This window comes from Eleutherodactylus coqui, chromosome 8 (genome assembly GCF_035609145.1).
Source record: "Eleutherodactylus coqui strain aEleCoq1 chromosome 8, aEleCoq1.hap1, whole genome shotgun sequence".
NCBI classification, from domain to species: Eukaryota; Metazoa; Chordata; class Amphibia; order Anura; family Eleutherodactylidae; genus Eleutherodactylus; species Eleutherodactylus coqui.
The window spans coordinates 3,348,366-3,375,286 of NC_089844.1; the positions used below are offsets into that span (position 1 = coordinate 3,348,366).

Here is a 26,921-nt window from a genome sequence, read left to right on the forward strand (position 1 = left end):
TATTTGTTTCTTTATCGCACTGCAGATACGATCTGGAATGCTTTCCCATTCCTTTTTGAGAATCTGTAGTTGTGCTGGAGTCGGCATTTCTTTAAAATGAATTAAACCGGTACTTCCAATTGATGTAGGACCGTAAAGCACATTTTCTGGTACAGAAATGTTACAGGGGGCTGCCTATACTTCTGCTACAGAAATGTTACAGGGGGCTGCCTGTACTTTTGCTACAGCAATGTTACTGGGGTCTGTCTATACCTTTGCTACAGAAATGTTACTGGGGTCTGCCTATACTTCTGCTACAGAAATGTTACAGGGGTCTGCCTATACTTCTGCTACAGAAATGTTACAGGGGTCTGCCTATACTTCTGCTACAGAAATGTTACTGGGGTCCACCTATACGTTTGCTACTGAAATGTTACTGGTGTTTGTTTGCCTATACTTCTACTACAGAAATGTTACAGGGGTCTGTCTATACGTTTACTACAGAAATGTTACAGGGGTCTGCCTATACCATTGCTACAGAAATGTTACAGGGGTCTGTCTATATGTTTGATACTGAAATGTTACTAGTGTTTGTTTGCCTATACTACTGCTACAGAAATGTCACTGGGGTCTGCCTATACTTTTACTAAAGAAATGTTACGGGGGTCTGTTTATACCTTTGCTACAGGAATGTTACAGGGGTCTGTCTATACTATGGGTGCACTAAGTCTTCCCATCGCGGTGTTTTACCTATCTGGCACAAATACACTGACTGACTAGGGCATGAATTGTGGGCCGAGGCCAAGGTCGTTGGCAGGGTGAAACTTTCCCATGGTTAGGCACTCTGATTTCTTCCTGTGTAATACCATCTTTGTGCACTGACAGCATAGGCGAGCCCAAGGAACTCAAAGACTTCCCCTGGCAGTGTTGAGCTATCTGTGTGAGGACACATGGATTTCCCATTGCTATGTAACTCAAGGCACCTTGGGTCACACAAGGTGGAGGCTGGGACCAAGCCTCACCCTGGGCCCGCTCACGTACTTCCCACACAGACTATAGCGGGTCCTGGTCATGGTTTCTTGACCTTGTAATGCCACCTCCTCCTCCTGTCATGGATCAACATTGGGCAACATGTATTTTCTCCCATGTTATCACAGTTATCTGAGACACTGGTTTGGGCCAAACAGGGGAACGTTACTGCATTCATGAGATGTTCACAGCTGTACTAGCATCGGAGTCCGCTTCATGTCCGCGATTGCTGAGGGTTTAGGCAGAGGCCTATGTCCTGGGGGAAATGCAACTGCGCCAGGTTGGGCCTTTGGAACTTCTTCCTGGTTAATGCAGTCTTTGAAGCGGTGAAAGCAAACGTAACTGATCTAATGAGACCTTCACAGCTGTACTAGCATAGGAGTCCGCTTCATGTCTGCGATTGCTGAGGGTGTGGGCAGAGGCCTATGTCCTGGGGGAAATGCAACTGCACCAGGTTGGGCCTGTGGAACTTGTTCCGGGTTAATCCAGTCTTTGGAGCGGTGAAAGCAACCGCAAATAATTAAATGAGATGTTCACAGCTGTACTAGCATCGGAGTCCGCTTCATGCCTGCGATTGCTGAGGGTGTGGGCAGAGGCCTATGTCCTGGGGGAAATGCAACTGCACCAGGTTGGGCCTGTGGAACTTGTTCCGGGTTAATCCAGTCTTTGGAGCAGTGAAAGCAACTGCAAATAATTAAATGAGACGTTCACAGCTGTACTATCATCGAAGTCCGCTTTATGCCCACAATTGCTGAGGGTGTGGGCCAAGGTCCTTGGCGGGGTGAAACTTTGCCATGTTCGGGCGCTGTGATTTCTTTATGCGTAATACCATCTTTAGGTTCCAGGGGCTCGCCTATGCTGTGGGTGCACAAAGACTTCCCATTGCGATGTTTTACCTGCCTGACACAAACCCACTGACTGACTAGGGCAGAAATGTAGGCTGAGGCCCTTCGCACGGTGAAACTCTGCCATATTTGGGCACTCTGATTTCCTCATGTGTAATACCACGCTTGAGTTTCTTGGGCTAGCCTATGCTGTGAGTGCACAATGAGTTCCCATTGCATTGCTTTACCTGTCTGGCACAAATACACTGACTGACTAGGGCAGAAATGTGGGCGGAGGTCCTTGGAGGGGTGAAACTCTGCCATGTTTGGGCGCTAATGATTATATCATCACAGGCTTTTCACCACCATCTATCCTCAGTACTGCTAAACTCTGTCCTCATGTACTGGTCACATGATTATATCATCACTGGTCCTTCATCCACACAGACATGTACACAGAGGGTCTTTTACACTAGTATAATAACCCTTCATGATTGGACTGATCGCTGAAAAAAACATCTTTGGATGAAGCTGCTGCAGGTTGTTAGTTAGTGTCATTCTCTCAGCAGTTGTCGGTGCAGTTATTGTACATGTTGTCAGGTATAATGCTGTATCCAGTGCGGTGTGTGATGTGTGGAGAGGAAAAATACGTCTCTTACCTGAACATTTCACGCCCATCAGAGATGCAGAAGGATATAGACCATCGTGTATAGAATAATGACACTGTGAGAAGGATGACTCTTCTCCTGTACATTTTAGATCCAACCTCCTCCTGTAATCATCCACAAATATCTCCCCTCTGGTCACACGATGTTGTAGATTTGCAGTGTTACATCCCAGCTCTCTACAAACTATATTTGCAATCTTTTCTCTGTTGCCAGTGTCATAATACGCTCCCCTCCATTCTTCTTTATATCTACTTTCCACTAATCCTTCACATTCAGTGTTTCCTCCATAAAGTCTCACTGGAGCTGTGAAAATAAACAGAAAAGAATATAAAAACCCATGAATATAAGGAAATACTAGTATAACAGCGCTTGTCTCACCATGACGTCCCCTCTCCATATGCCTATTAATCACAATGCACATCTTAGAGGGGTGACTAGTCCTCGAGGTCCCTCTCTATGAGCCAGAATGAGGAGGGGCAGCTGGTGGATCTGGTAGATTCTGCATCACATGGGTGTCAATTCACCAGAATCCCCAGATGTGGCTCCCAGAGATCCCAGCTGATGGTCATGGACTAGAGAAGCCGGAGCCAACTTCTTAGAACAGCAGTCTTCATGAGAGAATCCCTAAGAGCAGCGACCAATAGTAATATCTCTTACTACACCCCACATCCCAGAAATATCATCTACACCATCAAGTCACAAGTGTTTATGTATATTTGTGTAGACAAAGAGTGTATACAGGAGGTCTGAAACTGTCTACATGCTGCAACATGGAAAATATCTGCAGAAAAGCTTTATTACTAGATGAAGCCTGAATGTACACTTTCATCTGCATGCAATATGGATAGAATATACATTGGAAAGTAACAAATTATTCTAAATGGGTTATTTTCCTTAGGCAGTTTTTCCCATATGAGGAGCGGAGAACTAGAAATGCAAACTGAATTAAATGTTTTTGCTTTGTTCATCACTGATTTAAATGGGTTTCATTAATAATGGACGTAGTTCCAATTTTTCTGTTTAACTGCATTCCATTTTATTTCTGTTTTTTGAATGGAAAAAGAGTGTGTTCAGCTAATGCCAGTGTGGACGAGCCCTTAGTCATGTCAGATTCATTATCTCTTGTCCTTCTTATAATATCTGGATTTACCAATCTCTATTGATTCACAGTACAGCGATGTTCATCAGATTGGTGAATTCTGCCCTCACAGGTTTCACATAATTGACCTAATTAGCTGGTTCCAACACAGAGAAAACCCTTCCCTGCTACACAGACCACCTAAAACAGCTGTACTCATGCCCCCTAGTGGCCATCTAAGTGACCATACTGCTGCAATATTACATATAATCTTGCAGCAGTGTAGCTACTTTGATGGCCACTAGGGCAACTAGTGGATTTGAGGTACAGCTGTGTGTGATATGTGGAGGTCAGCATGGATGTAGTAGAGCTATGTGTGATGTGTGGGGATCATAATGGATGTACCATGTAGTAGAGCTGTGTGTGTAATGTACTGTGTGTGTGTGTAAAGTGTTGGGTCAGAAAGGATGCAGTGGAGCTTTTTTGTGTTATGTGTTGTGTGTGTAATGTATGTGGCCTTGATGGGTGTAGTGGAGCTGTGTGTGTAATATGTGGGATCAGGATGAATGCAGTGGAGCTGTGTGTAATGTGATGTGTGTGTCATATGTGGGAATCAGGATGGATGTAGTCGAGCTGTGTGTGATGTGTGGGGATCATAATAGATGTACCATGTAGTAGAGCTGTGTTTGTAATGTGCTGTGTATGTAATGTGTGCGGTCAGGATGGATGTAGTTGAGCTGTGTGTGTAATGTCCTGTGTGTGTAATGTGTGGGGTCAGGATGGATGTAGTAAAGCTATGTGTGCAATATGTGTGGTCAGCATTCATGTAGTAGAGCTGTGTGTGTGTAATGTGATGTGTAATGAGTGAAAATCAGGATTGATATAATAGTGCTGTGTGTGTTATGTGTGGGCATCATAATGGACGTACCATGTAGCAGAGCTGTGTGTGTAATGCGCTGTGTGTGATGTGTGGGAATCAAGATGGATGTAGTAGAACTGTGTGTGTGATGTGTAGGGATCATAATGGGTGTACCATGTAGCAGAGCTGAGTGCATAATGTGCTGTGTGTCTAATGTGTGGGAATCAGGATGGATGTAGTAGAGTTGTGTGTGTAATGTGCTGTGTATGTAATGTGTGAGGGCAGAATGGATGTAGTAAAGCTGTGTGTAGTGTGCTGTATGTGATGTGTGGGGGTCATAATGGATGTACCATGTAGTAGAGCTGTGTCTGTAATGTGCTGCGTATGTAATGTGTGGTGTCAGAATGGATGTAGTAGAGCTGTATGTAATGCGCTGTGTGTGTGATGTGTGGGGTCAGGATGGAGATAGTACAGCTTAGTGTGTAATGTGCTGTGTGTAATGTGTGGAAAAGAGGATGGATGTAGTAGAGCTGTGTGTGTTATGTGTGGGGATCATAATGGATGTACCATGTAGCAGAGCTGTGTGTTATGTTTGTGAATCAAATGGATGTTGAAGAGTTGTGTATGTGATGTGTCGGGATCAAAATGTATGTACCATGTAGCAAAGCAGTGTGGCGCATTGTGCCACAAGAAACACTGGTGCTATAGTTTCCTAATAATTACTAGTATCTAGTAATAAAGAGGAGAAAAGCCAATCAGGGACATTTTTTAAGTAATTTACATCTGAATTCTGGTGGAGGAAAGTTGCACATTTTTGTGTAAGCCACATTTGTTAAAAATATTGTTACCATTCTTTTTGCACTGACCTTTTTAATGAAAAAGTAGGTGGGGCTCAGGAGGGGACATGGCTTTCCTAAACTAATAGTTTTATGTACAATCTGTGCCAGAAGCTAGTGTAAATTATGTTAGGTATGTATGCTACGTCAGACCTGACGTACATTTCTGTGTAGGTGCATGGAGATACAGGAATGTTATACTAAGAGTACTTTCACATCAAATGGAATTACGCCACAAGACGCAGCCAAATCTGCAGCTGCGGAATTCCACACCAAGATCTGCAGGTCTGGCTGCAGATTTTGATACAGAATTGCAGGTAGATTTTCAGCCATTTTCAATTTTGCATCAAAATTTGCAGGAAGCCGTCAGATTTTGGCACAGAATTTACCACAGGTTGCAGTCTAGTTTGTCCTGCCTGGAAGTCCCTAAAACCAGCGTTAGAAATGTTGGCCTTAGAAGATTCCCCCCAACATATTGTTTCCTCTCTTTGTCAGTACATGAGCTTTATTAGCAGTATGTAGGGAATCCTGTAAGTTCTAACGCTGGATATTAGAGTATTTCCACTGTTCTGGTATCAGAGGTGGTAACGCGAAGAATATGTGTTATTTTATACCCAGATTCTTACTGCTCAGATATTATATGAACTGCTTTTTGTGTAGAGAGCAGAAGACATGTCACATGTAGAGATGAGCGAACGTACTCGTCCGAGCTAGATACTCGTTCGAGTATTAGCGTGTTCGAGATGCTCGTTACTCGTAACGAGTACCACGCGATGTTCGGGTTACTTTCACTTTCATCTCTGAGACGATAGCGCGCTTTTCAGGCCAATAGAAAGACAGGGAAGGCATTACAACTTCCCCCTGCGACGTTCAAGCCCTATACCACCCCCCTGCAGTGAGTGGCTGGCGAGATCAGGTGTCACCCGAGTATATAAATCGGCCCCTCCCGCGGCTCGCCACAGATGTGTTGTGAGATAGTGAGAGGGACAGTGGTATCGTGTTGGAGCTGCTGTAGGGAGAGTGTTAGGAGTTAGTGTAGGCTTCAAGAACCCCAACGGTCCTTCTTAGGGCCACATCTAACAGTGTGCAGTAGTGTGGAGGCTGCTTTTAGCAGTGTTGCACTTTTTTTTTTTTTTTGGTATATTGGCCGTGCAGAGCATTGCGCCATGCAGTAATAGTCCAGGGCCAGAAGTGTGGAGGCAGGGAGAGCGTTAGGAGTTAGTGTAGGCTTCAAGAACCCCAACGGTCCTTCTTAGGGCCACATCTAACCGTGTGCAGTACTGTGGAGGCTGCTTTTAGCAGTGTTGCACTTTTTTTTTTTTTTGGTATATCGGCCGTGCAGAACATTGCGCCCTGCAGTAATACTACAGGGACAGAAGTGGTGGTTAGGCAGGGAGAGTGTTAGTAGTGATTGTAGGCTTCAAGAACCCCAACGGTCCTTCTTAGGGCCACATCTAACCGTGTGCAGTACTGTGGAGGCTGCTTTTAGCAGTGTTGCACTTTTTTTTTTTTTGGGTATATCGGCCGTGCAGAGCATTGCGCCCTGCAGTAATACTACAGGGACAGAATTGTGTAGGCAGGGCCAGAAGACATATATTATAGATTGAATATACGCAGTGGTCCTTTTGAAAAAAATATTGAAAAAAAATCTATTTGGCCTGCCTGTCACTGTGCTCAGTGTTCTGGATCCTTGTCTGCTGGGGGTAATAGTTCTCCAAATAAATACGCAGCCAGCTAAGTGTTACAGCAGGCTTGCGCCAAATTATTTCCTGGCTCTGAAATCACCGGTCTGTTGCAGTTAATAACAGTGCAACACTGCAGTTCCGTGACACACACATCAGGGACAGAATTGTGTAGGCAGGGCCAGAAGACATATATTATAGATTGAATATACGCAGTGGTCCTTTTGAAAAAAATATTGGAAAAAAAACTATTTGGCCTGCCTGTCACTCTGCTCAGTGTTCTGGGTCCGTGTCTGCTGGGGGTAGAAGTTCTCCAAATAAATACGCAGGCAGCTAAGTGTTACAGCAGGCGTGCGCCAAATTATTTCCTGGGGTTCTGTAAACGAAGTCAGCCGCCAACCACAGGCCAATAAGCGGCACATTTAATTACAGCGTTCTGTTTCTGCACTACTGCTAATACAGCATGCTGAGGGGTAGGGGTAGGCCTATAGGACGTGGACGCGGGCGAGGACGCGGAGGCCCAAGTCAGGGTGTGGGCACAGGCCGAGCCAGTGCGGTGGCCAGAGGTAGAGGCAGGGCCAGACCGAATAATCCACCAACTGCTTCCCAAAGCGCCCCCTCGCGCCATGCCACCCTGCAGAGGTCAAGGTGCTCTACGGTGTGGCAGTTTTTCACAGAGACGCCTGACGACCGACGAACAGTGGTGTGCAACCTTTGTCGCGCCAAGATCAGCTGGGGAGGCACCACCACCAGCATGCACAGGCATATGATGGCCAAGCACCCCACAAGGTGGGACGATGCCCGTTCACCGCCTCCGGTTTGCACCACTGCCTCTCCCCCTGTGCCCCAACCTGCCACTGAGATCCAACCCCCCTCTGAGGACACAGGCAGTACCGTCACCTGGCCTGCACCCACACCCTCACCTCCGCTGTCCTCGGCCCCATCCAGCAATGTCTCTCAGCGTAGCGTCCAGACGCCGCTAGCGCCACAGTTTGAGCGCAAGCGCAAGTACGGCGCCACGCACCCGCATGCTCAAGCGTTAAACGTGCACATTGCAAAATTGATCAGCCTAGAGATGCTGCCGTATAGGCTTGTGGAAACGGAGGCTTTCAAAAGCATGATGGCGGCGGCGGCCCCGCGGCACTCGGTTCCCAGTCGCCACTACTTTTCCCGATGTGCCGCCCCAGGCCTGCACGACCACGTCTCCCGCAACATTGTACGCCCCTTCACCAACGCGGTTACTGCCAAGGTCCACTTAACAACAGACACGTGGACAAGCACAGCCGGGCAGGGCCACTATATCTCACTGACGGCACATTGGGTGAATTTAGTGGAGGCTGGGACAGAGTTAGAGCCTGGGACCACTCACGTCCTACCCACCCCCAGAATTGCGTGCCCCTGCTCGGTGGTGGTATCTGCGGGGGTGTATGCTTCCTCCACTAAACCACCCTCCTCCTCCTCCTCCTCCTCCTCCTACACAACCTCTGTCTCGCAATCAAGATGTGTCAGCAGCAGCACGTCGCCAGCAGTCGGTGTCGCGCGGCGTGGCAGCACAGCGGTGGGCAAGCGTCAGCAGGCCGTGCTGAAACTACTCAGCTTAGGAGAGAAGAGCCACACGGCCCACGAACTGCTGCAGGGTCTGACAGAGCAGACCGACCGCTGGCTTGCGCAGCTGAGCCTCCAACCGGGCATGGTCGTGTGTGACAACGGCCGTAACCTGGTGGCTGCTCTGCAGCTCGGCAGCCTCACGCACGTGCCTGGCCCATGTCTTTAATTTGGTGGTTCAGCGCTTTCTGAAAAGCTACCCACACTTGTCATACCTGCTCGGAAAGGTGCGCCAGCTCTGCGCACATTTCCGAAAATCCCACACGGACGCTGCCACCCTGCGGACCCTGCAACATTGGTTTAATCTGCCAGTGCACCGACTGCTGTGCGACGTGCCCACACAGTGGAACTCTACGCTCCACATGTTGGCCAGACTCTATGAGCAGCGTAGAGCTATAGTGGAATTCCAACTTGCGCGGCGCAGTGGGAGTCAGCCTCCTCAATTATTTACAGAAGAGTGGGCCTGGTTGGCAGCCATCTGCCAGGTCCTTGGAAAATTTGAGGAGTCTACCCAGATGGTGAGCGGGGATGCTGCAATCATTAGCGTCACCATTCCTCTGCTATGCCTCTTGAGAAGTTCCCTGCAAAGCATAAAGGCAGACGCTTTGGAATCAGAAACGGAGGCGGGGGAAGACAGTAAGTCGCTGGATAGTCAGAGCAACCTCATGTCTATATCTCAGCGCGTTGTGGAGGAGGGGGAGGAGCATGAGGAGGAGGGGGAAGAGACAGCTTGGTCCACTGCTGAGGGGACAGATGCTGCTTGCCTGTCATCCTTTCAGCGTGTATGGCCAGAGGAGGAGGAGGAGGAGGGGGAGGAGCATGAGGAGGAGGGGGAAGAGACAGCTTGGCCCACTGCTGAGGGTACAGATGCAGCTTGCCTGTCATCCTTTCAACGTGTATGGCCAGAGGAAGAGGAGGAGGAGGAGGAGGAGGAGGAGGATCCTGAAAGTGATCTTCCTAGTGAGGACAGCCATGTGTTGCGTTCAGGTACCTTGGCACACATGGCTGACTTCATGTTAGGATGCCTTTCTCGTGACCCTCGCGTTACACGCATTCTAGCCACTACGGATTACTGGGTGTACACAGTGCCCGACCCACGGTATAAGGAGAACCTTTCCACTCTCATACCCGAAGAGGAAAGGGGTTCGAGAGTGTTGCTATACCACAGGACCCTGGCGGACAAGCTGATGGTAAACTTCCCATCCGACAGCGCTAGTGGCCGAAGACGCATTTCCACGGCCCAGGTAGCAGGGGAGGCGCAGAGATCAGGCAGCATGTACAGCGCAGGCAGTGGAACACTCTCTAAGGCCTTTGACAGCTTTATGGCTCCCCAGCAAGACTGTGTCACCGGTCCCCAGTCAAGGCTGAGTTGGCGGGAGCACTGTAAAAGGATGGTGAGGGAATACGTAGCCGATTGCAGCACCGTCCTCGGTGACGCCTCTGCCCCCTACAACTACTGGGTGTTGAAGCTGGACACGTGGCCTGAACTCGCGCTGTATGCCCTGGAGGTGCTTGCTTGTCCTGCGGCTAGCGTCTTGTCAGAGAGTGTGTTTAGTGTGGCTGAGGGAATCATCACGGATAAGCGTACCCACCTGTCAACCGACAGTGCCGACAGGCTTACACTCATCAAGATGAACAAAGCCTGGATTTCCCCAGACTTCTCTTCTCCACCAGCGGACAGCAGCGATACCTAAGCAATACGTAGGCTGCACCCGCAGATGGAAGCATCGTTCTCTATCACCATCCAAAACGGGGACCTTTTTGCTTCATCAATCTGTGTATAATATTCATCCTCCTCCTCCTGCTCCTCCTCCTGAAACCTCACGTAATCACGCCGAGCGGGCAATTTTTCTTAGGCCCACAAGGCTCAGTCATATAATTTTTCTAAACAATTTTTATACGTTTCAATGCTCATTAAAGCGTTGAAACTTTCACCTCAACCAATTTTTATTTTAACTGGGCTGCCTCCAGGCCTAGTTACCAATTAAGCCACATTAACCAAAGCCATTAATGGGTTTCACCTGCCCTCTCGGTTGGGCATGGGCAATTTTTCTGAGGTACATTAGTACTGTTGGTACACCAATTTTTGGGGGCCCTCGCCTACAGTGTAACCCAATAAATTTTTGGCCCACCTGCATTACAGCTGACATAACATCAGCTGTGATGGGCAATGCAATGGGATATTTTTATGTACCGCCGGTGGGTTCCAGGGAGCCACCCATGCTGTGGGTCCACAGGGAGTTGTAAATGCATCTGTTTCCACTTCTAAAGAACCCCAGTCTGACTGGGGCATGAAGTGTGGGCCGAAGCCCACCTGCATTAAACATGACATTACTACTAAAGATGAGCGAACGTGTCCGTTACGGACACATCCGCACCCGGACACCGGCTTTGCCGAACACTGCAGTGTTCGCGCGTAAAGGTCCGGGTGCCGCCGGGGGGCGGGGAGATGCGCGGCGGCGCGGGCGGCAGTAGCGGGGAACAGGGGGGGGCCCTCTCTCTCTCCCTCTCCCCCCCACTCCCCGCCGCACCCCCCCGCGCTGCCACGGCGGCCCCCGAACTTTTTCGCCCGAACACTGAAGTGTTCGCAAAGTTCGGTGTTCGGGCGAAAAAGGGGCGGGGCCGAACGTGTTCGCTCATCTCTAATTACTACCTCAGCTGTGTTGGGCAATGCAATGGGATATATTTATGTACCGCCGGTGGCTTCCTGGCACCCACCCATGCTGTGGGTCCACAGGGAGTTGTAAATGCATCTGTTTACACTTCTAAAGAACCCCAGTCTGACTGGGGCATGCAGTGTGGGCCAAAGCCCACCTGCATTAAACATGACAATACTACCTCAGCTGTGATGGGCAATGCAATGGGATATTGTTATGTACCGCCGGTGGCTTCCTGGCACCTGGCACCCATGCTGTGGGTCCACAGGGAGTTGTAAATGCATCTGTTTCCACTTCTAAAGAACCCCAGTCTGACTGGGGCATGCAGTGTGGGCCGAAGCCCACCTGCATTAAACATGACATTACTACCTCAGCTGTGTTGGGCAATGCAATGGGATATATTTATGTACCGCCGGTGGCTTCCTGGCACCCACCCATGCTGTAGGTCCACAGGGAGTTGTAAATGCATCTGTTTCCACTTGTAAAGAACCCCAGTCTGACTGGGACATGCAGTATGGGCCGAAGCCCACCTGAATTAAGCACGACATTACATCAGCTGTGATGGGCACTGCAATGGGATATATTTATGTACCGCCGGTGGGTTCCAGGGAACCACCCATGCTGTGGGTGCACACGGAATTCCCATTGCGGTGTTGTACCTGCCTGTGACTATATATAAAAAAACGCGGTCTGACTGGGGCATGCAGACACCTTGACAGAATGAATAGTGTGTGGCACATAGGTTCCCCATTGCTATGCCCACGTGTGCAGCTCCAGATGGAGGTGGCACAGGATTGGATTTCTCATTGCTTCTGTACAGCATTGTGGGCTATCGCCCTGCCCCTTTTAAAGAGGGTCGCTGCCTAGCCGTGCCAACCCTCTGCAGTGTATGCCTGCTTTTCCTCCTCATGGCAGACTCACTTATAAATAGACATGAGGGTTGCGTGGCATGAGGGCAGCTGAAGGCTGGGCAGGGACAGTTTGGTGTGCACTGTGGACACTGGGTCGTGGGGGGGGGGGATTTGGCAGCATGTAACCCAGGAGAAGTGGCAGCGGAGTGTCATGCAGCCAGTGATTGTGCTTTGTTGGAGGTAGTGTGGTGCTTAGCTAAGGTATGCATTGCTAATGAGGGCTTTTCAGATGTAAAAGTTGTTGGGGGGGGCCCACTCTTGCTGCTATTGTGGCTTAATAGTGGGACCTGGGAACTTGAGATGCAGCCCAACATGTAGCCCCTCGCCTGCCCTATCCGTTGCTGTGTCGTTCCCATCACTTTCTTGAATTGCCCCGATTTTCACAAATGAAAACCCTAGCGAGCATCGGCGATATACAAAAATCCTCGGGTCGCCCATTGACTTCAATGGGGTTCGTTACTCGAAACGAACCCTCGAGCATCGCGAAAATTTCGTCCCGAGTAACGAGCACCCGAGCATTTTGGTGCTCGCTCATCTCTATTTAAAATGACTGAGTTTTATTTTCATTAGTATTTGAGCGTGATCTGACCACGTTGCTATTCCAACCTCTGAGGAAGTGACCAGTGGGAGGGTCCATCTATCTATTAAAAAGAGATCAATACGAGAGAAGGATTTGTGTCATGGGGAAAAATAGGTATATTCCCTAGACAAGGAATTTAGGCATCTTAATGAGTCGTATAAAGCTTCTTTGTGAAGCCATGGGGCTAGTATAGGAGAAGATCTAAGCCTGTTCGTTGAGTCTTGTTCTCTGTCTGGGGTGATGATAAAGTCCCCGCATATTATCAGCTTACCAAATTGCAGATTTTAATTTTTTTTATAACTTTGTTTAGGAAGGAAATTTGAGCTTTGTTAGGGGCATAAATATTAGCCAGGGTGATAGGGCAATGGTCTATTTTGCCAGTCACAATGAGGAACCTTCCCTTGGGATCCACAAGGATATTCTTAAGAGAGAAATTGGTGTTTGCTTTAAAGGCTGTTAGGACACGTGCCTGTTTTTTGGGGGTGCATGACATGTAAATTTGGGGGTAGTCTTTGTTAGAAAATTTTGGACACGCTGTAGAGGAGAAATGAGTCTCCTGTATACAAATAACATCGGCGCCTGCTTGTCTGGCGTCTTTCCAAACTGCAGCTCTCTTGAAGGGAGAGTTTAGACCCCTTGCGTTTTGAGATAAAATTTTAAGCATTATGGATGTTGGTTAAGTAGATAACACAATCTTGAGGTTGAAAAAGGACCGCATCCACAATAAAAAATAAACACTTAGAAGTACATACTAAGTAGATATCGGATATCTGGTAAAGTGCCCATTTTTCTCGCGGCTTGCATCATGGCCTCTTTCACATGAAAAAAATAGACTCTCACAATGACATCCCTTGGGATTTCTGCAGGGAGGAAATTTGGTTTTGGGAGTCTATGAGCCCTGTCGATGATGCGTTCAGATTCTGGTACATCAGGAAGTATGGCGCAAATAAGTTGAGAGAGGAAACTTTTCAGATTAGGTTGGCTAATGTTTTCGGGTATGCCTCGGAATTTTATATTATTTCGCCTATTTCTGTCTTCTAAATCCACAAGTTTATTTTTAATGGCGGTTACTTTGTCCTCTAAAGTATAATGAGAGTCAATCAGGTTGTTGTGAGAAGTAGTTAGCTCCTCCATTTTGTTTTCCATATGATCTGTGCGGTCGCCTAGATCTTGTAATGATGCATTTACAGAGGAAGACAGAAGGTTGAAATTGTTTTGTATTGATCTCCTCAGAGCAACCACAATATTTTTAATGAAAAGTTCTGAGGCAGGTTGGTCAGAGGAGGGAAGGGTTAAAATCGGGTATTCTGACAGAGACAGGCTGGAGGCTGAGGGTGATGAAGAAGCCATTATTTGCCGTTGTTTTTCGGGGCTAGAAAATGGGGACTGGTTCACTTCCCGCTGAAAATCAGTTATGGGCGGCATCTTGCCTAGCTCCTCGCTGTGATCGTGAGGTAAATTTATATCACTCACCCTCCTCTGGCGTTGAACTTTAGGAGCCTGTGATCGGTTGCAGGCTACAGCATCTCCGTTGTCCTCCCTGGCCGAGACTTCGGCTGAAGGAGCTTCTTCGGAGCAGACAGAAGCTTTCACAGGGCTCGGAGCTTCCTCTTCTGTGCAGGGATCAGGAGGAGCGGGGGGGGGGGGGGGCAGTAAGCAGCTGCAGTCTCACCTCGGCCGGCGCCTCGGGTAGTGAAAAGGTCAGGGGAGGCTTTGAAATCCTCCTTTTGGACATTCCTGCAGTCCCTCTGGTAAGTGCCTCTGCTGATAAGATAAGGTCTCACTCTTTTGATGCTTTTATGTCGCTTGGGAAGGGATTGAGCTGGAGAGCTCAGAAGAGTGCAACTAGCTCAGATAGCATTCAGGCCACGCCCCCCGGTGAGTTGTATTTTTGTTGGTAGCACACAACGTACCATGTGATGTGTTAAGAAACTTTCCAAAAATTTTAAGCAGAATGAAATGAAAAAACAAACAATTACACAATTTTTGGGATTTAAATTTTACAGCAGTCATTTTTGTCGTTAAATGACATGTTAGCTTGTATTATTGTACCTTGACGCCACCAGGAAGTAGTGGTGGAGAGAACAGTGATGCCCCCTGAACCTGATTGGCTGCAGAAATGGCTCCCCTGCAGGTCCTGGAAGGCCAGTATGATGATCCTGCTGCTGTGCTCCCCGCTGGTGCTGTAATTCTTCCAGGCTCCCTGCAGCAGTTTTGTGTTCCCACGCCCTTTCCTGCTGCTGCTGCTGGTAATCGCCGCTGTCCATCTCCCTTCTCTCCCATTCCCCGCTACTGCTGATGATAATGATCCGCAGTGGCGTTCTCTCCCCTGGGTCATCGCCGGTGTCCTACTCTCTTCTCTCCCCTTCCCTGCTGCTGCTCCTGGTAATCGGCGCTGTTGTTCTCTCCCCAGCGGCTGCACCAGGACATGCAGGAGACTGGTGTTCGGCCCTTCCCCGCTGCTGCAGCTACCCCCTGTCCATCTCCCTTCTGTCCGGAATGACTGCTTGGCCAGGGGAGAAAGAAGGGGGACAGCTACTAGGGGAAAACACATTGCTGCATGCTGTTTACTGATTTTTCCCTGCCCTGGAGGCTTAAGCTTAGTTTTATTTATGTATCACCACTAAAAAAAAAAGTACTTTTTATGTTTGCATTGATGAGGGTTTGTGAGTGCTTGTCTTTTGAAGGATGAGCTGCAGTTTTTATGTTCAAAAAGTTTTTATTAAGACAGCCTTTTCTGAAGTATCAGTTATGTAGACACAGTTATAAACAAATAAGTGTTATATTACCCAATCTTCTATTGGGGAGTGATTCTACATGTTTCGAAAGATATCACTGTCTCTAATTTGCAATAGTTATAAACAAATAAAAACTAAATCCAATGTGTGGGGGGAAAAGGAAGGGGAAGGACAAGGCGGGGGAAAGCAGGACAGGAGATTGGTCTCAGACCACTTATGGTTCCGGTTTATCATAGGAACACACAGTATATGGTTACTCAAGCCTAGGTCCTAATTGTTAGGATCCGGTCATCGAACATTGAGGATGCCCAGATAGTAATCCAAGGTTGCCAGGTAGCATAGAAGCATGGGTGTGTATTGTCCTCATCTAATCTTATCTCCTCAAACCACATGAGGGTGTTTATCATATACAGCCACATCACCCTAGAGGGAAGCATGTAGGAACAACACTTCCTGGGGATGACTTGGCTATTAGCAAGGATAAAGAACTGTGAATATAAATAGTAGGGCAGCCTCAGGGGTAAGCCTGATGGCTGTTCCACATGTTTAGTTGTATAGGGTCACGATATCCTGCCACAATGTGGCTATGGGGCACATTTCCACCAGATATGAATCAAAGTGCCAGTGGCTACCCAGCATCTGCAGCATAAAGGGGAGCCATTGGCAGATCAAAAATGTTATTCAATCTCTCCAGAGTTCTATACCACTTAGACATTTTGTAATTGAGTTCTGGCAATTTACATGAAGCCTCCATCTTGGATGTTGGAATATGTGTTTTTTTCCATAGTTCACATGGCAGGCACCTACCAAGCTCTCTCTCCCACACTCCCACATATCCCAGGGCTTCATCCTCTATCTCCTGCTACAGCAGCTCCTTATATAATGCAGAGATCAGGTGTTTGGGAGGATCAAAGGACAAAATTATTTCCTCTGAGGCCTCGGTCACATGGGCGATTTTTCACGCGATTTGCGCATGCATATGCGATCTGCGATTTTATAGAACCATTGCTTTACAATGGTATTGGACACATGGGCGCTTGTTATGCACTTGTCCGATAAATTATAGGACAAGAAATCGCAGATCGCGGCTATCTGCGATCTGCGATTCCTTGTGTTCTCTATATGCGCTCAATGGGGCCGGCGGCAGCAGCGCTGACCCCATTGAGAACATATACTACACAAATCATTCTCCTCTGCCACAGCTGTAACAGCTGTGGCAGAGAAGAATGATGTTTGCCCATTGAATTCAATGGAGCCGGTAATACAGCCGGCTCCATTGAAAGCAATGGGCTGCCGGCGAGCACAGGATTAATTTTCAGGAAGGGCTTAAAAATATAAGCCCTTCCCTGAAAATTATCCAAAAATGTGTAAAAATAAAAAAAATATATATACTCACCTTGTCCGTGCAGCCGGAGTTCAGCCGCGGCCGGCCGGTAGTTCTCCTGAACTGCTCTGAGTAGTATTCAGCAGGCGGGGATTTAAAATCCCCGCCTGCTGAATGGGCTGCCTCTGATTGGTGAGGCTGTTACTAATCAGAGGCAGCCCATTCAGCAGGCAGGGATTTTAAAGTATAGAAACCAATCAGGGGCAGCTCTCAGCTGTCATTTTATAGCTGAGAGCTGCCCCTGATTGGTCCCTGTGCTGAGCTAATCAGAGGCAGCACTCACTCACCCATTCATGAATTGGTGAGTGAGAGCTGCCTCTGATTGGTGAGGCTGTTACCAATCAGAGGCAGCCCATTTAGCAGGCGGGGATTTTAAATCCCCGCCTGCTGAATACTACTCAGAGCAGTTCAGGAGAACTGCCGGCCGGCCGCGGCTGAACTCCGGCTGCACGGACAAGGTGAGTATATATATATTTTTTTATTTTTACACTTTTTTGGATGATTTTCAGAGAAGGGCTTATATTTTTAAGCCCTTCCTGGAAATTCATCCTGCGCTCGCCGGCAGCCCATTGCTTTCAATGGAGCCGGCTGTATTGCCGGCTCCATTGAATTCAATGGGCTGGACAGCGCTCCTGTGCTCGGGCCCATTTCAAAGAAAATGCGGCTAGGAGCAGATTTTTCCGGCGATTTTTCGGCCCTGGTCACGCTATTTGCGGATGCGCATCCGTCATGCGATCCGCAAATCGCGGCAAAAAACGCCCGTCTGACCGAGGCCTAAGGGAGTAAGTGGCTTAGTCATGTTCTCCTCAGGTGTCAGAGATTTTATGAAACCCCTTGCAAACACACCCACGGGGGACTATAGTGTCTCTAAAAAAAAGTCTATCAATGGTCTAAGAGCTGACTTGGTCCCGATGCCCCTATTTAGAGGAATGTAAAAAGTTGGGAGGGATAGTAGTGATGGGCTATGAGTGGTGGTGTCAAATTGAGGGTTAGCCACGAACAATGTAAGAGGGTCTGGTAAATAAATCAGTTTGAATTTGGGTGCGAACCTGCACTAAACATCTACCATCTGAGTCAGGAATGGGGACAGGATACGTGTATTTCCCATCAGGCCTCTAGGGATCCAGAATGCTCCCTGTATTAGCCTGTACTCTGTGTCCCATTCCACCTCTAACCATAACTTGGTGGACAGATGTTTAACTAAATTTAGAATGCAGTTGGAAAAATTGGCTTTATAGTATAGAGAGAAACCCAGGCCTCCTGATTCCCTTGTGTATGTGAGATTATACCATAAGTGAGGTCCTCAGCCCCTCCATATAAATTTGCTGATTAATGCTCAGATACACTGCAGAAAAAGCCTGAGTATTCTTACTGGGACAGTTTGACACAGGTACAAAAACTTTGGAAGTGTGTCCATTTTATTGGCATTTACCCTGCTACTCCAGGACAGAAAGAGCAGATTCCATTTATCCAAATCCCTCTCTAAACTGGAGGCATGCGGTATGAAAGGCAGAGTTAAGGCTTCAGTCAAATCAGTTGGAAAGTGAACCCTAAGTATTTTATAGGGGAATGTTTCCATTCGTAGGGGAACTGTCTCTCAAGGTTTTACCCCTTGGTCTGTGGCAAGGAAAAATTCAAGATCTGACTTTTGAAGGTTTACCTTAAAATTGCTGATCGCATTGAAATTTCTAAACTCGTGGAGTATCACTGAAAAGCCCACCCTTGGACAGGACAAGTATAGGAGGTCGGCAGCAAAAAGTAGCATCTTGTGTTCTGTTTGGCGCACCACAACCCCGTTATGGAATAATTTTGTCTAATCGCACTGGCCAGAGATTCCATTGTTAACATATAAAAAAATGGAGACAGGAGACATCCATGTTTTGTACTTTCCTGGATCAGGAGAGGGGATGACAGAAACCCTGTGACTCAGACTCTGGCTGTGGGTTAAGTGAATAGAGCCATTATCCAATTTCTAGGAAATCAAAGCCAACTTTCTCAAAAGCCTTCTCTGTATCTACCACTAGGATTCATAGAGGGAACCTGATGGATTTAATGGTATTGTTCCTAGCTTTCCTCCCTGGGACAAATTCCACCTGTTCTCTGTGGATTAGACCCTGAGTGAGGGTTTGTAACCAATCTATCAATCTGGAGAACATTTTTACATCAATGTTTATAAGTGAAATGGGCCTAAAGTTGCCACAGATCAAGTCATCCTTTCTTGACTTTGGAAAGACCACTATATGGTCCTGTATGGCATGAGGGAGACAGGAAAGCCCACTCAAAATTGCGTTGAAAGAACGTAGAATGAAAGGGGAGTTCTCTTCCCTAAACATCTTGCAGAATCTAGCTAAAAAACAATCGGTGCCTGGACGCTTGCCTATTTTTTAACTTTTTGATTAATACCGATCGTTCAGGAGGTGAGAAATCCGACTTCATTGCTTGAGCACCCTATGCGTCTATCATGTTAGAAGCGTGATTATCTAGATAGATATCCCCCCTCCGAGAACCCAACTTCCAAAGGATCTTTGTTCATGTTGCAAAGTTTATCATCGTATGATCCGTTTTTCTCTAGTATATCTGAGGTGGAGTGGACAATTTCTCCATGGCTAGATTTAATTTTTAGTATATTGGATTGAGGTAGCCTTGGGTAAAAAGTTTTAGCCAGCCAGTTCCCACATTTATCCCCATATTCAAGTGTGCCTCTGTGGATTTTGTTCTTATATCCCAGGGAGCGTTGGTCTAGTAGTGATAGGATTTGTTGTCTGAGGTAAGATATCTCAGCTTTTAACATATCTAGGGGCATTTATTTTATCAGAAGGTTCTTTGATATGTAGATCAGCTATGGGATAAGCAACTTCAAAAGGGATTTATGAAACACCCTATGTACCCTCCAAGAACCTGGTAAATCTAACTCATAGGCTAGAGGATTAATGACTCACGGTATGGCAAAGGGACCGATAAAACCTGGTGCAAGCTTTGCCGAGGGGAGCTTCAATTTTAAATTTGTCGTGGACAGATAGACCTTCTGACCAACCTGAAATGGCTCTGAAACAATGGACCTTTTACAACTACGTAGCTGCATACAACCACTTGCTTCCTCCAGGTTCTTGTGTACACCATCCCAGGCCTCCCGCCACTCACTAGTAACAAGATCAACCACGGGACAAACTGTAGGTACTGGAATGGAAGTCAGGAACCAGGGATGGTGACCGAACACACAGAAGAAAGGTGACACCCCAGTCGCCGAACTGATATGATTATTTATGGCAAAGTCGGACAAAGGTAAAAACTCTTCCCACCAACTCACCCTCTCGCCCACAAAAAGACGCAAGTATTGTACTAGGTCTTGATTTTTACGTTCCGTTTGCCCATTCGTCTGCGTATGAAATGCTGATGAGAACGACAGAGATGTTCCCATGTTTTTACAGAAGGCCCTCCAAAATTGGGCTACGAATTGCACCCCCCGATCCAAAACTATATTGACCAGTATTCCGTGCAATCTTATAATTTCTCTAATGAAAATCTTCACTATTTCAGCGGCAGACGGTAATTTTTTCAAAGGAACAAAATAGGCCATTTTCGAGAACCTGTCAACAGCTACCAAAATGGTGGAACAACCTTGTGACAGAGGCAGGTCATTAACAAAATCCATCGATACATGCGACCATGGCCTACCGGGTACTGGCAATGGCCTAAACGGTCCCTCAGGGCTCTAATGGCGACTCTTATGGGAAAAGAAGGCACACGGACTATACCCTGAGTGGCCCACCAATTCCTGGGAGAGGACTGCACCCACCCCAACCTCAGAAGCGCCAATCTCCACGAAAAAGGGCTCCTGAGGGTCCGTCTGAGTAGACACCGATGCGGGAATAACACACGTTTAACCCTCGAATGAGCACTTCTCCAATTTAACATACAATTGGTACTCCCGTAGCCGCTCTAACACCAAATGGAGGTGTCTGACATGTGTATCCCAATCGACAACCATAAAAACGCCCAGGTAATCGTCAAAGATTGCGTCCATAGACCCCTGAAAAACCACAGGGGCGTTGCACAACTTGAAGGGCATAACCAGATACTCGAAGTGCCCCAACGGGGTGTCGAACGCGGTTTTCCACTCGTCACCAGCCTTAATACATATAAAATTATAAACCCCCCGAAGGTCAAGCTTGGAGAACCAGCGTGCTCCCACCACGTGATTCAACAGATCAGGGATCAGAGGGAGCGAGCACTGATTCTTTATGGTGATCTAATTTAAAGCCCGATAGTCAACACAAGGCCGTAAAGACCCATCTTTCGTTTCAACAAAAAATAGGCCTGCTCCAGCTGGTGACTTTGATGGTCTGATATGTTCCTTGGCTAAAGCCTCTGAAATATAGGATTTAAGAGCCTCATGCTCCCCACCCGACGGATTAAATATGGCCCCCTTAGGGATGGGACATCTTGAAACTCCCGTAAATAGTCTGGAATACTAATAGTATTGGTGGAGCACAATGTAACAGGCACAAGATGATCCTGACAGGACCCTCCCCACCGAACTAGCTCCAACGTAGTCCAATTGAACTGAGGATTGTGCTTCCTTAGCCACAGCAATCCCAGAACGATATCCACGGACATCTTCTCCATGACCAGAAATGAAATAACCTCCTAATGTAATGCGCTCACCATGAACCGAAGTTCTGGTGTCCTCCACCGCACTACCCGAGAGGACAGAGGGGTTGCATCGATACTGGTAAAGTGGATCGGCACACCAAATGCGGTAAAACTTGACAATAGTGGTCTTACGAACTGTAAATGGATAGGGTTCGTGGCTGACCCAGAATCTATAAATGCCTGTCCCACCCTGTGAAAAGCCTTGTAAGACACACTACAAGGCACCAGTAATTTAGGGAGTACGTGACCTCCTAGATGACCCTCCCGACAGTCACCTAGGAGCTGAAGTTCTCCTGCTTTTTCCGTACCTGTCTTTCCTGCCAGGATGCAATGCGATGACCAGTTTTGCCGCAGTAAAAACAGAGTTGGTTGAAACCCGGAAGTGCCTCCGCTTTCCAGGACTCAAACGGTCCACTTCCATACTATCATCTCTGGGCGTTGACGATGGTGTACAGGCTGTAGAAGTCGCCATAGACTTGGCACCACATTCTTGATGGGCCTCTAGCTTAGTTTCCCTTCTAGACCTGAGCCTACGATCAGCTCTGACTGCCAATTCCATAGCCTGATTCAAGGTAGATGGTGACGGATGGGACAGCAATAGATCTTTTACTGCGTCAGACAGGCCTACCAAAAATAAATCTTTGAGCGCACAGTCATTCCATGCAGATTCACCAGAATACTGCCTGAAACTAGAGCAATATTCTTCTGCCGACTGGCGCCCCTGGTGTAGGGCCAACAACTTACTGACTGCATAACCCGCACGATTGGGTTCATCAAAAATATTCCCGAGCTCAAGTAAAAAAATGAGTTTACCAACTGCAGACAAGCGGAATCAGCCAGTAAAGAATAGGCCCATGACTGAGGCCCTTCTCTGAGCAACGACATAACAATCCCCACCTGTTAGGACTCAGACCCAGAGGAATGAGGCTGCAAGCGAAAAAACAACTTAAATGTCACCCGGAAGACAATTAATTTTTTTCAGTTCCCCAAGAACACCTCAGGTAATGGGCATTTAGGTTCTGGCACTGGATCAGCGAGCACAACCAACAGCTGCTAATGATGGCTGAGATGCCCCGACAGGTCCTGAACCATCCCGGCCAGGTAACGAATCTGACCGGTAATCGTATTGTAGGACTGTTACCAGGTGTCTGGCCGGCGTAGTGCTGGTGGCGCGCGGCACCGTGCGCGCGCACTTGTGAGTGCAGCTGCCTTGCACGAGCTCCCTTTTATTAGGTTCTGTTGGGAGTTGGCTGTCTCCCTCTCTCTGCCCTTGGGCAGAGGCTTTTGTTTAAGGTCGGACAGAGACTATCAATCACTGCCAGTTATTGGTTTCCCTCAGTGTGCAAGCTAGTCTGTCTCTGTTGGTCTCCTGCTTCTGTCAGCCTGTCTGCTATACTTTGCTATTATCCGCCAAGTTTTTCAATCTGCCTCAGTTCAGCTTAGTATTGTCGTATTGGTCATTTACATCTGCCTTTTCTGTCGGTATTCTACACTTTCCATCCAGGTACGCCAGCGTCCCTTTTCGGTCCCTAGTGAGAGTAGGGACCGCCGCCCAGTTGCCCGCCTGGGGTTAGCCAGGAGTGGAGGCAAGTAGGCAAGGACAGGGGTTGTGGGTGAGATCTAGGGCACCCGGGCTGGCGTATCAAGGGTAGTATACGGTAACTTAATAAGTGGCCCTTAAAATTGCTTTCCAATGGAGGTTATGAGTATCCTCACAAGTCAGTTGCAGGGTTTGGTGGTCGAGATCCAAGACCTGTCCGGTCATATGGTGGCCCAGGAGCAGCGGAAGTTAGTGCACGTTTCTATCGACCCTTCTATTCCTGAGCCCAAGTGTCCTCTTCCTGAGGTGTTTTCAGGGGAGAGGAGCAAGTTTTTTGTTTTTCAGCGGGCATGTAAATTGTATTTTTGGATGCAGCCCCACTCCTCCGGCTCAGAATCCCAGAAAGTTGGATTGATTATATCCTTACTTCGGGGTTCCCCCTAGACATGGGCTTACTCCTTACCCGAGAGTTTGGCTTGCCTGCAGTCAGTTGATTTGTTTTTTCGGGAACTTGGAGGTATTTTTGATGTGCCGGACCATGCAGGGTTGGCGGTATCTCACCTGATGTCTCTACGTCAGGGGCAGCAGTGAGTAGAGGACTATTGCTCTAAATTTAGACTGTATGCAGGTGAAACCTTTTGGAACCATAGTGCCCTTAAACATGTCTTTTGTTGGGTCTTTCTGACCCTGTCAAGGATCTACTCATTTCTCATCCCGCTCCCGGACACTCAGTGATGCGATGGTATTGGCAGTTAAAGCTGACAGGAGGCTGAGATCTAGAAAAGAGGAACGTCAGGCCTATAAAGCTAGGGAATCCATCAGACCCGCTCCCACTTCTCCCATGCCAACTTCTGGTGCCAAGCCTATGGAAGTGGACCCGCTAAGTCCCGAGGAACAGCAACGGTTCCGGATGATTCATCATCTCTGCCTCTATATTGGGAAAGCTGGACATCGTGTAGCGACCTGTCCTCAGAAGTGTCTACAACATCAGCCCAAACCAGCGGAAAAACTTCAGATCCTAGGTTGCTTTTGCAAGGATCGCCTAGGATCACAGGTACTCCCTAAGTTGTTGGTGCCTTGTCAGATTGGCTTCCGGAATTTCACTTGGTTCGGTCAAGCTTTTATTGATTCGGGTGCTGCCGCCAAATTGATTAGTTTAAGTTTTGTCAGACCTCTTATGACTGAATTCTCGGCATTAAAGATTCCCATATGCTTTATTAGAATTGATTCTACCCCTCTGTCTGCAGGTGTTGTACAATGGAGGACTCCCATTTTACAGTTCACTGTGGGTGTTCTCCATTCTCAGAATCTGTCGTTCTTGGTAATGGAAAGGATGTTTGTTGATGTAGTGCTTGGTATGCACTGTTTGGCACTGCACAATCCCCGATTTGATTGGTCCACTCGGGAATTGACACATTGGGGGTTGTCCTGTCATAGTCACTTAGCTACTATATCCATGTGTTCAGCAGATACCATACTTATTCCTGAGTATTTGTCTGATTTTCATGACGAATTTTCCAAGAAACTGTTTGAGACTTTGCCTCCCCATAAGGAGTGGGACTGTGGTATTGATTTGATCCCCGACAGTCCCATCCCTAAGGGAGCCATTTTCAATTTGTCTGGGCGTGAGCACAAAGCCCTTAGGTCCTATATCTCAGAGTCTCTGGCCAAACGACATATCTGGCTGACCAGGTCCCCTGAGGCCTTGTGTGGATTATCAGGCTTGAATAAAATTACAGTGAAGAACCAGTGCTCCTTGCCCCTGATTCCTGACTTTTTGTCAAGTTGGAGAAATGCAATTTTGGCACTAAACAAGTGTCTTTCCTTGGTTATGTGATTTCACCCATGGAGATTCAAATGAAGCCTGATAAAGTGGCAGCAAACTCCCAATGGGTCAGACCAGATAACCTGAAAGCTCTCCAGCGGTTTTTAGGTTTCGCAAAGTTTTACCTAAATTCATTAAGAAGTATTCAGTTGTTGCTCAACCCCTGACCGATCTTACCAGGATGGGTGTGACTTGGTAAGATGGTCACCAGAGGCCCTAAAGGCTTTTAGTCGTCTCAAAAGGGTGTTTACTGCTGCCCAGGTGCTAGTACAGCCTGAGGCGATGCGACCATTCTTCATTGAGGTCGATGTGTCTGAGGTGGGGGTGGGGGCTGTATTGTCTCAGGAAGTCAGCGGGAGATCTGGGTATAGTCCATGTGCGTTCTTCTCGTGGAAGTTCAGTTCGGCGGAACGTAACTATGACGTGAGTAATCGTGAGTTATTGGCAATTAAGTGGTCTCTAGAAGAGTGGTGTCACCATCTTCAGGGGGCAAGGCATGTCATTACCGTGTATACTGATCATGAAAACTTGGTATATCTCGCCAACGCTAAGAGACTCACAGCTCGTCGGGCGAGGTGGGCGTTGTTTTTCGCCAGGTTTAACCTCGTCGTTACATATATTCCAGGGGAGAAGAACGTGAAGGCTGACACCCTCTCACGGAGTTTCGGTTCACCGGAAAGTGAAACAGTGGCTCCCGAGAATATCTTGCCACCTGGCATGGTGGTGGCAGCTGTAGAATCTGATCTCGTTCCTCGTCTATGGAGTTGTCAGCAGGATGCTTTCTCGGTGCTGCTGGAGGGCAGATGGTTTGTGCCAGATGACTTTCACTCATCTGTTCTCACAGGTCATCTGGGAGTTCAGGGGACCATGGATCTTTGTTCTAGACACTACTGGTGGCCAGGCATGTCTCGGAAGATCAGCGACTTTGTTAAAAGATGCTCTGTCTGTGCACGCAGGAAAAGTTGGCATTGTCATCCGGAGTGGCCTCTGAGACCGCTGCAGGGGGTATGGAAAGAAGTACAGAAGAACCTGGAAGCAATGGGGGCTTGTATGCAGTTGCGTAGTGGGAGGAGTCTATCTGTATCTGAACCTTACAGAATGGGACAGAAGGTATATTTGTCTTTTAGAAATCTCAAATTGAAGGTCATCATGCGTGTAGTAAACCGGCTTGCTTATGAACTTGATTTGCCAGCTACATGGAGGGTTCACAGAGTTTTTCTTAAGTCATTGTTGAAACCTTTTGTCCGTTCGGTGAGGACTTAGGTTCTGGTACTGGATCAGTGGCTCAACCAACCGCTGCTCATGATGGCTGAGACGCCCCGATAGGTCCTGCACAATCCTGGCCAGGTCACAAATCTGACCAGTAATCGTATTGTAGGACTCCATTCACACAGTGAATTCTACCACAAAAAAAAACCGCAGGAAAATATTTTTTGGGCCAGTTATTATATTACAGTACTAGTGGGGTGCACAGATACGCATGGCATAGGGCTCCCTGACCTTCACCTACGCCAATGTCCCTTCCTGGAGATAGCCCCAAAGGTGGACACGTCTAGGCCGCCAACTTTGACCCTACGCTGCCTAGTGGCAGGACAGGAAGGAACCGCCGTACCAAGGCAGGTGACTTCTCACTAGCACTGACAGGCTAGGCAGATGGAATAACCAATTTGAAAGAAAACCACAGAACACAGGCAGAGCTGGATCGGGACAGGTAACTTCCACTGGAGCAGGACCGAGGTCAAACATACAGAGGACGGAACCAATAACTAGCACTGCTATCAGCAGCTGCCAGACTATATTCAGGAGTCCCCACCCCTAGGGCAGAGACCAATCAAGCCGGCTGACCGGAGCTCCCAGCCAGCAACTATAACTCACAGAGCTAGAGCGTGCACGCCTCTCATAGCAGGCACACGCGGGCGCACGGCCGTGCATGCCACATGATGTGCCCGCATACCGGAGCACGGCGTCGTCGCTCGCCGACCCGAATGCGGGAGCAACGTCACCCCGGAACTCCGCGGCAAACCACGCCACTGCCACCCGGGTCCGTGACCAGCCTCATGGTAACAATATGAT

The 26,921-nt window shown here is 47.9% G+C and overlaps 1 protein-coding gene across 1 annotated transcript in view; it reads right to left on the reverse strand.

The window, feature by feature from the left end:
* The window catches only part of LOC136577424 (CD5 antigen-like), a 91,664-nt gene that overhangs the window by 1,345 nt on the left and 63,398 nt on the right, over positions 1-26,921 (reverse strand). Inside the window, exon 4 of the mRNA XM_066577320.1 lies at positions 2,492-2,803. Within this exon, the coding sequence (XP_066433417.1) occupies positions 2,492-2,803 (312 nt within the window). The remainder of the gene's footprint in view (positions 1-2,491; positions 2,804-26,921) is intronic.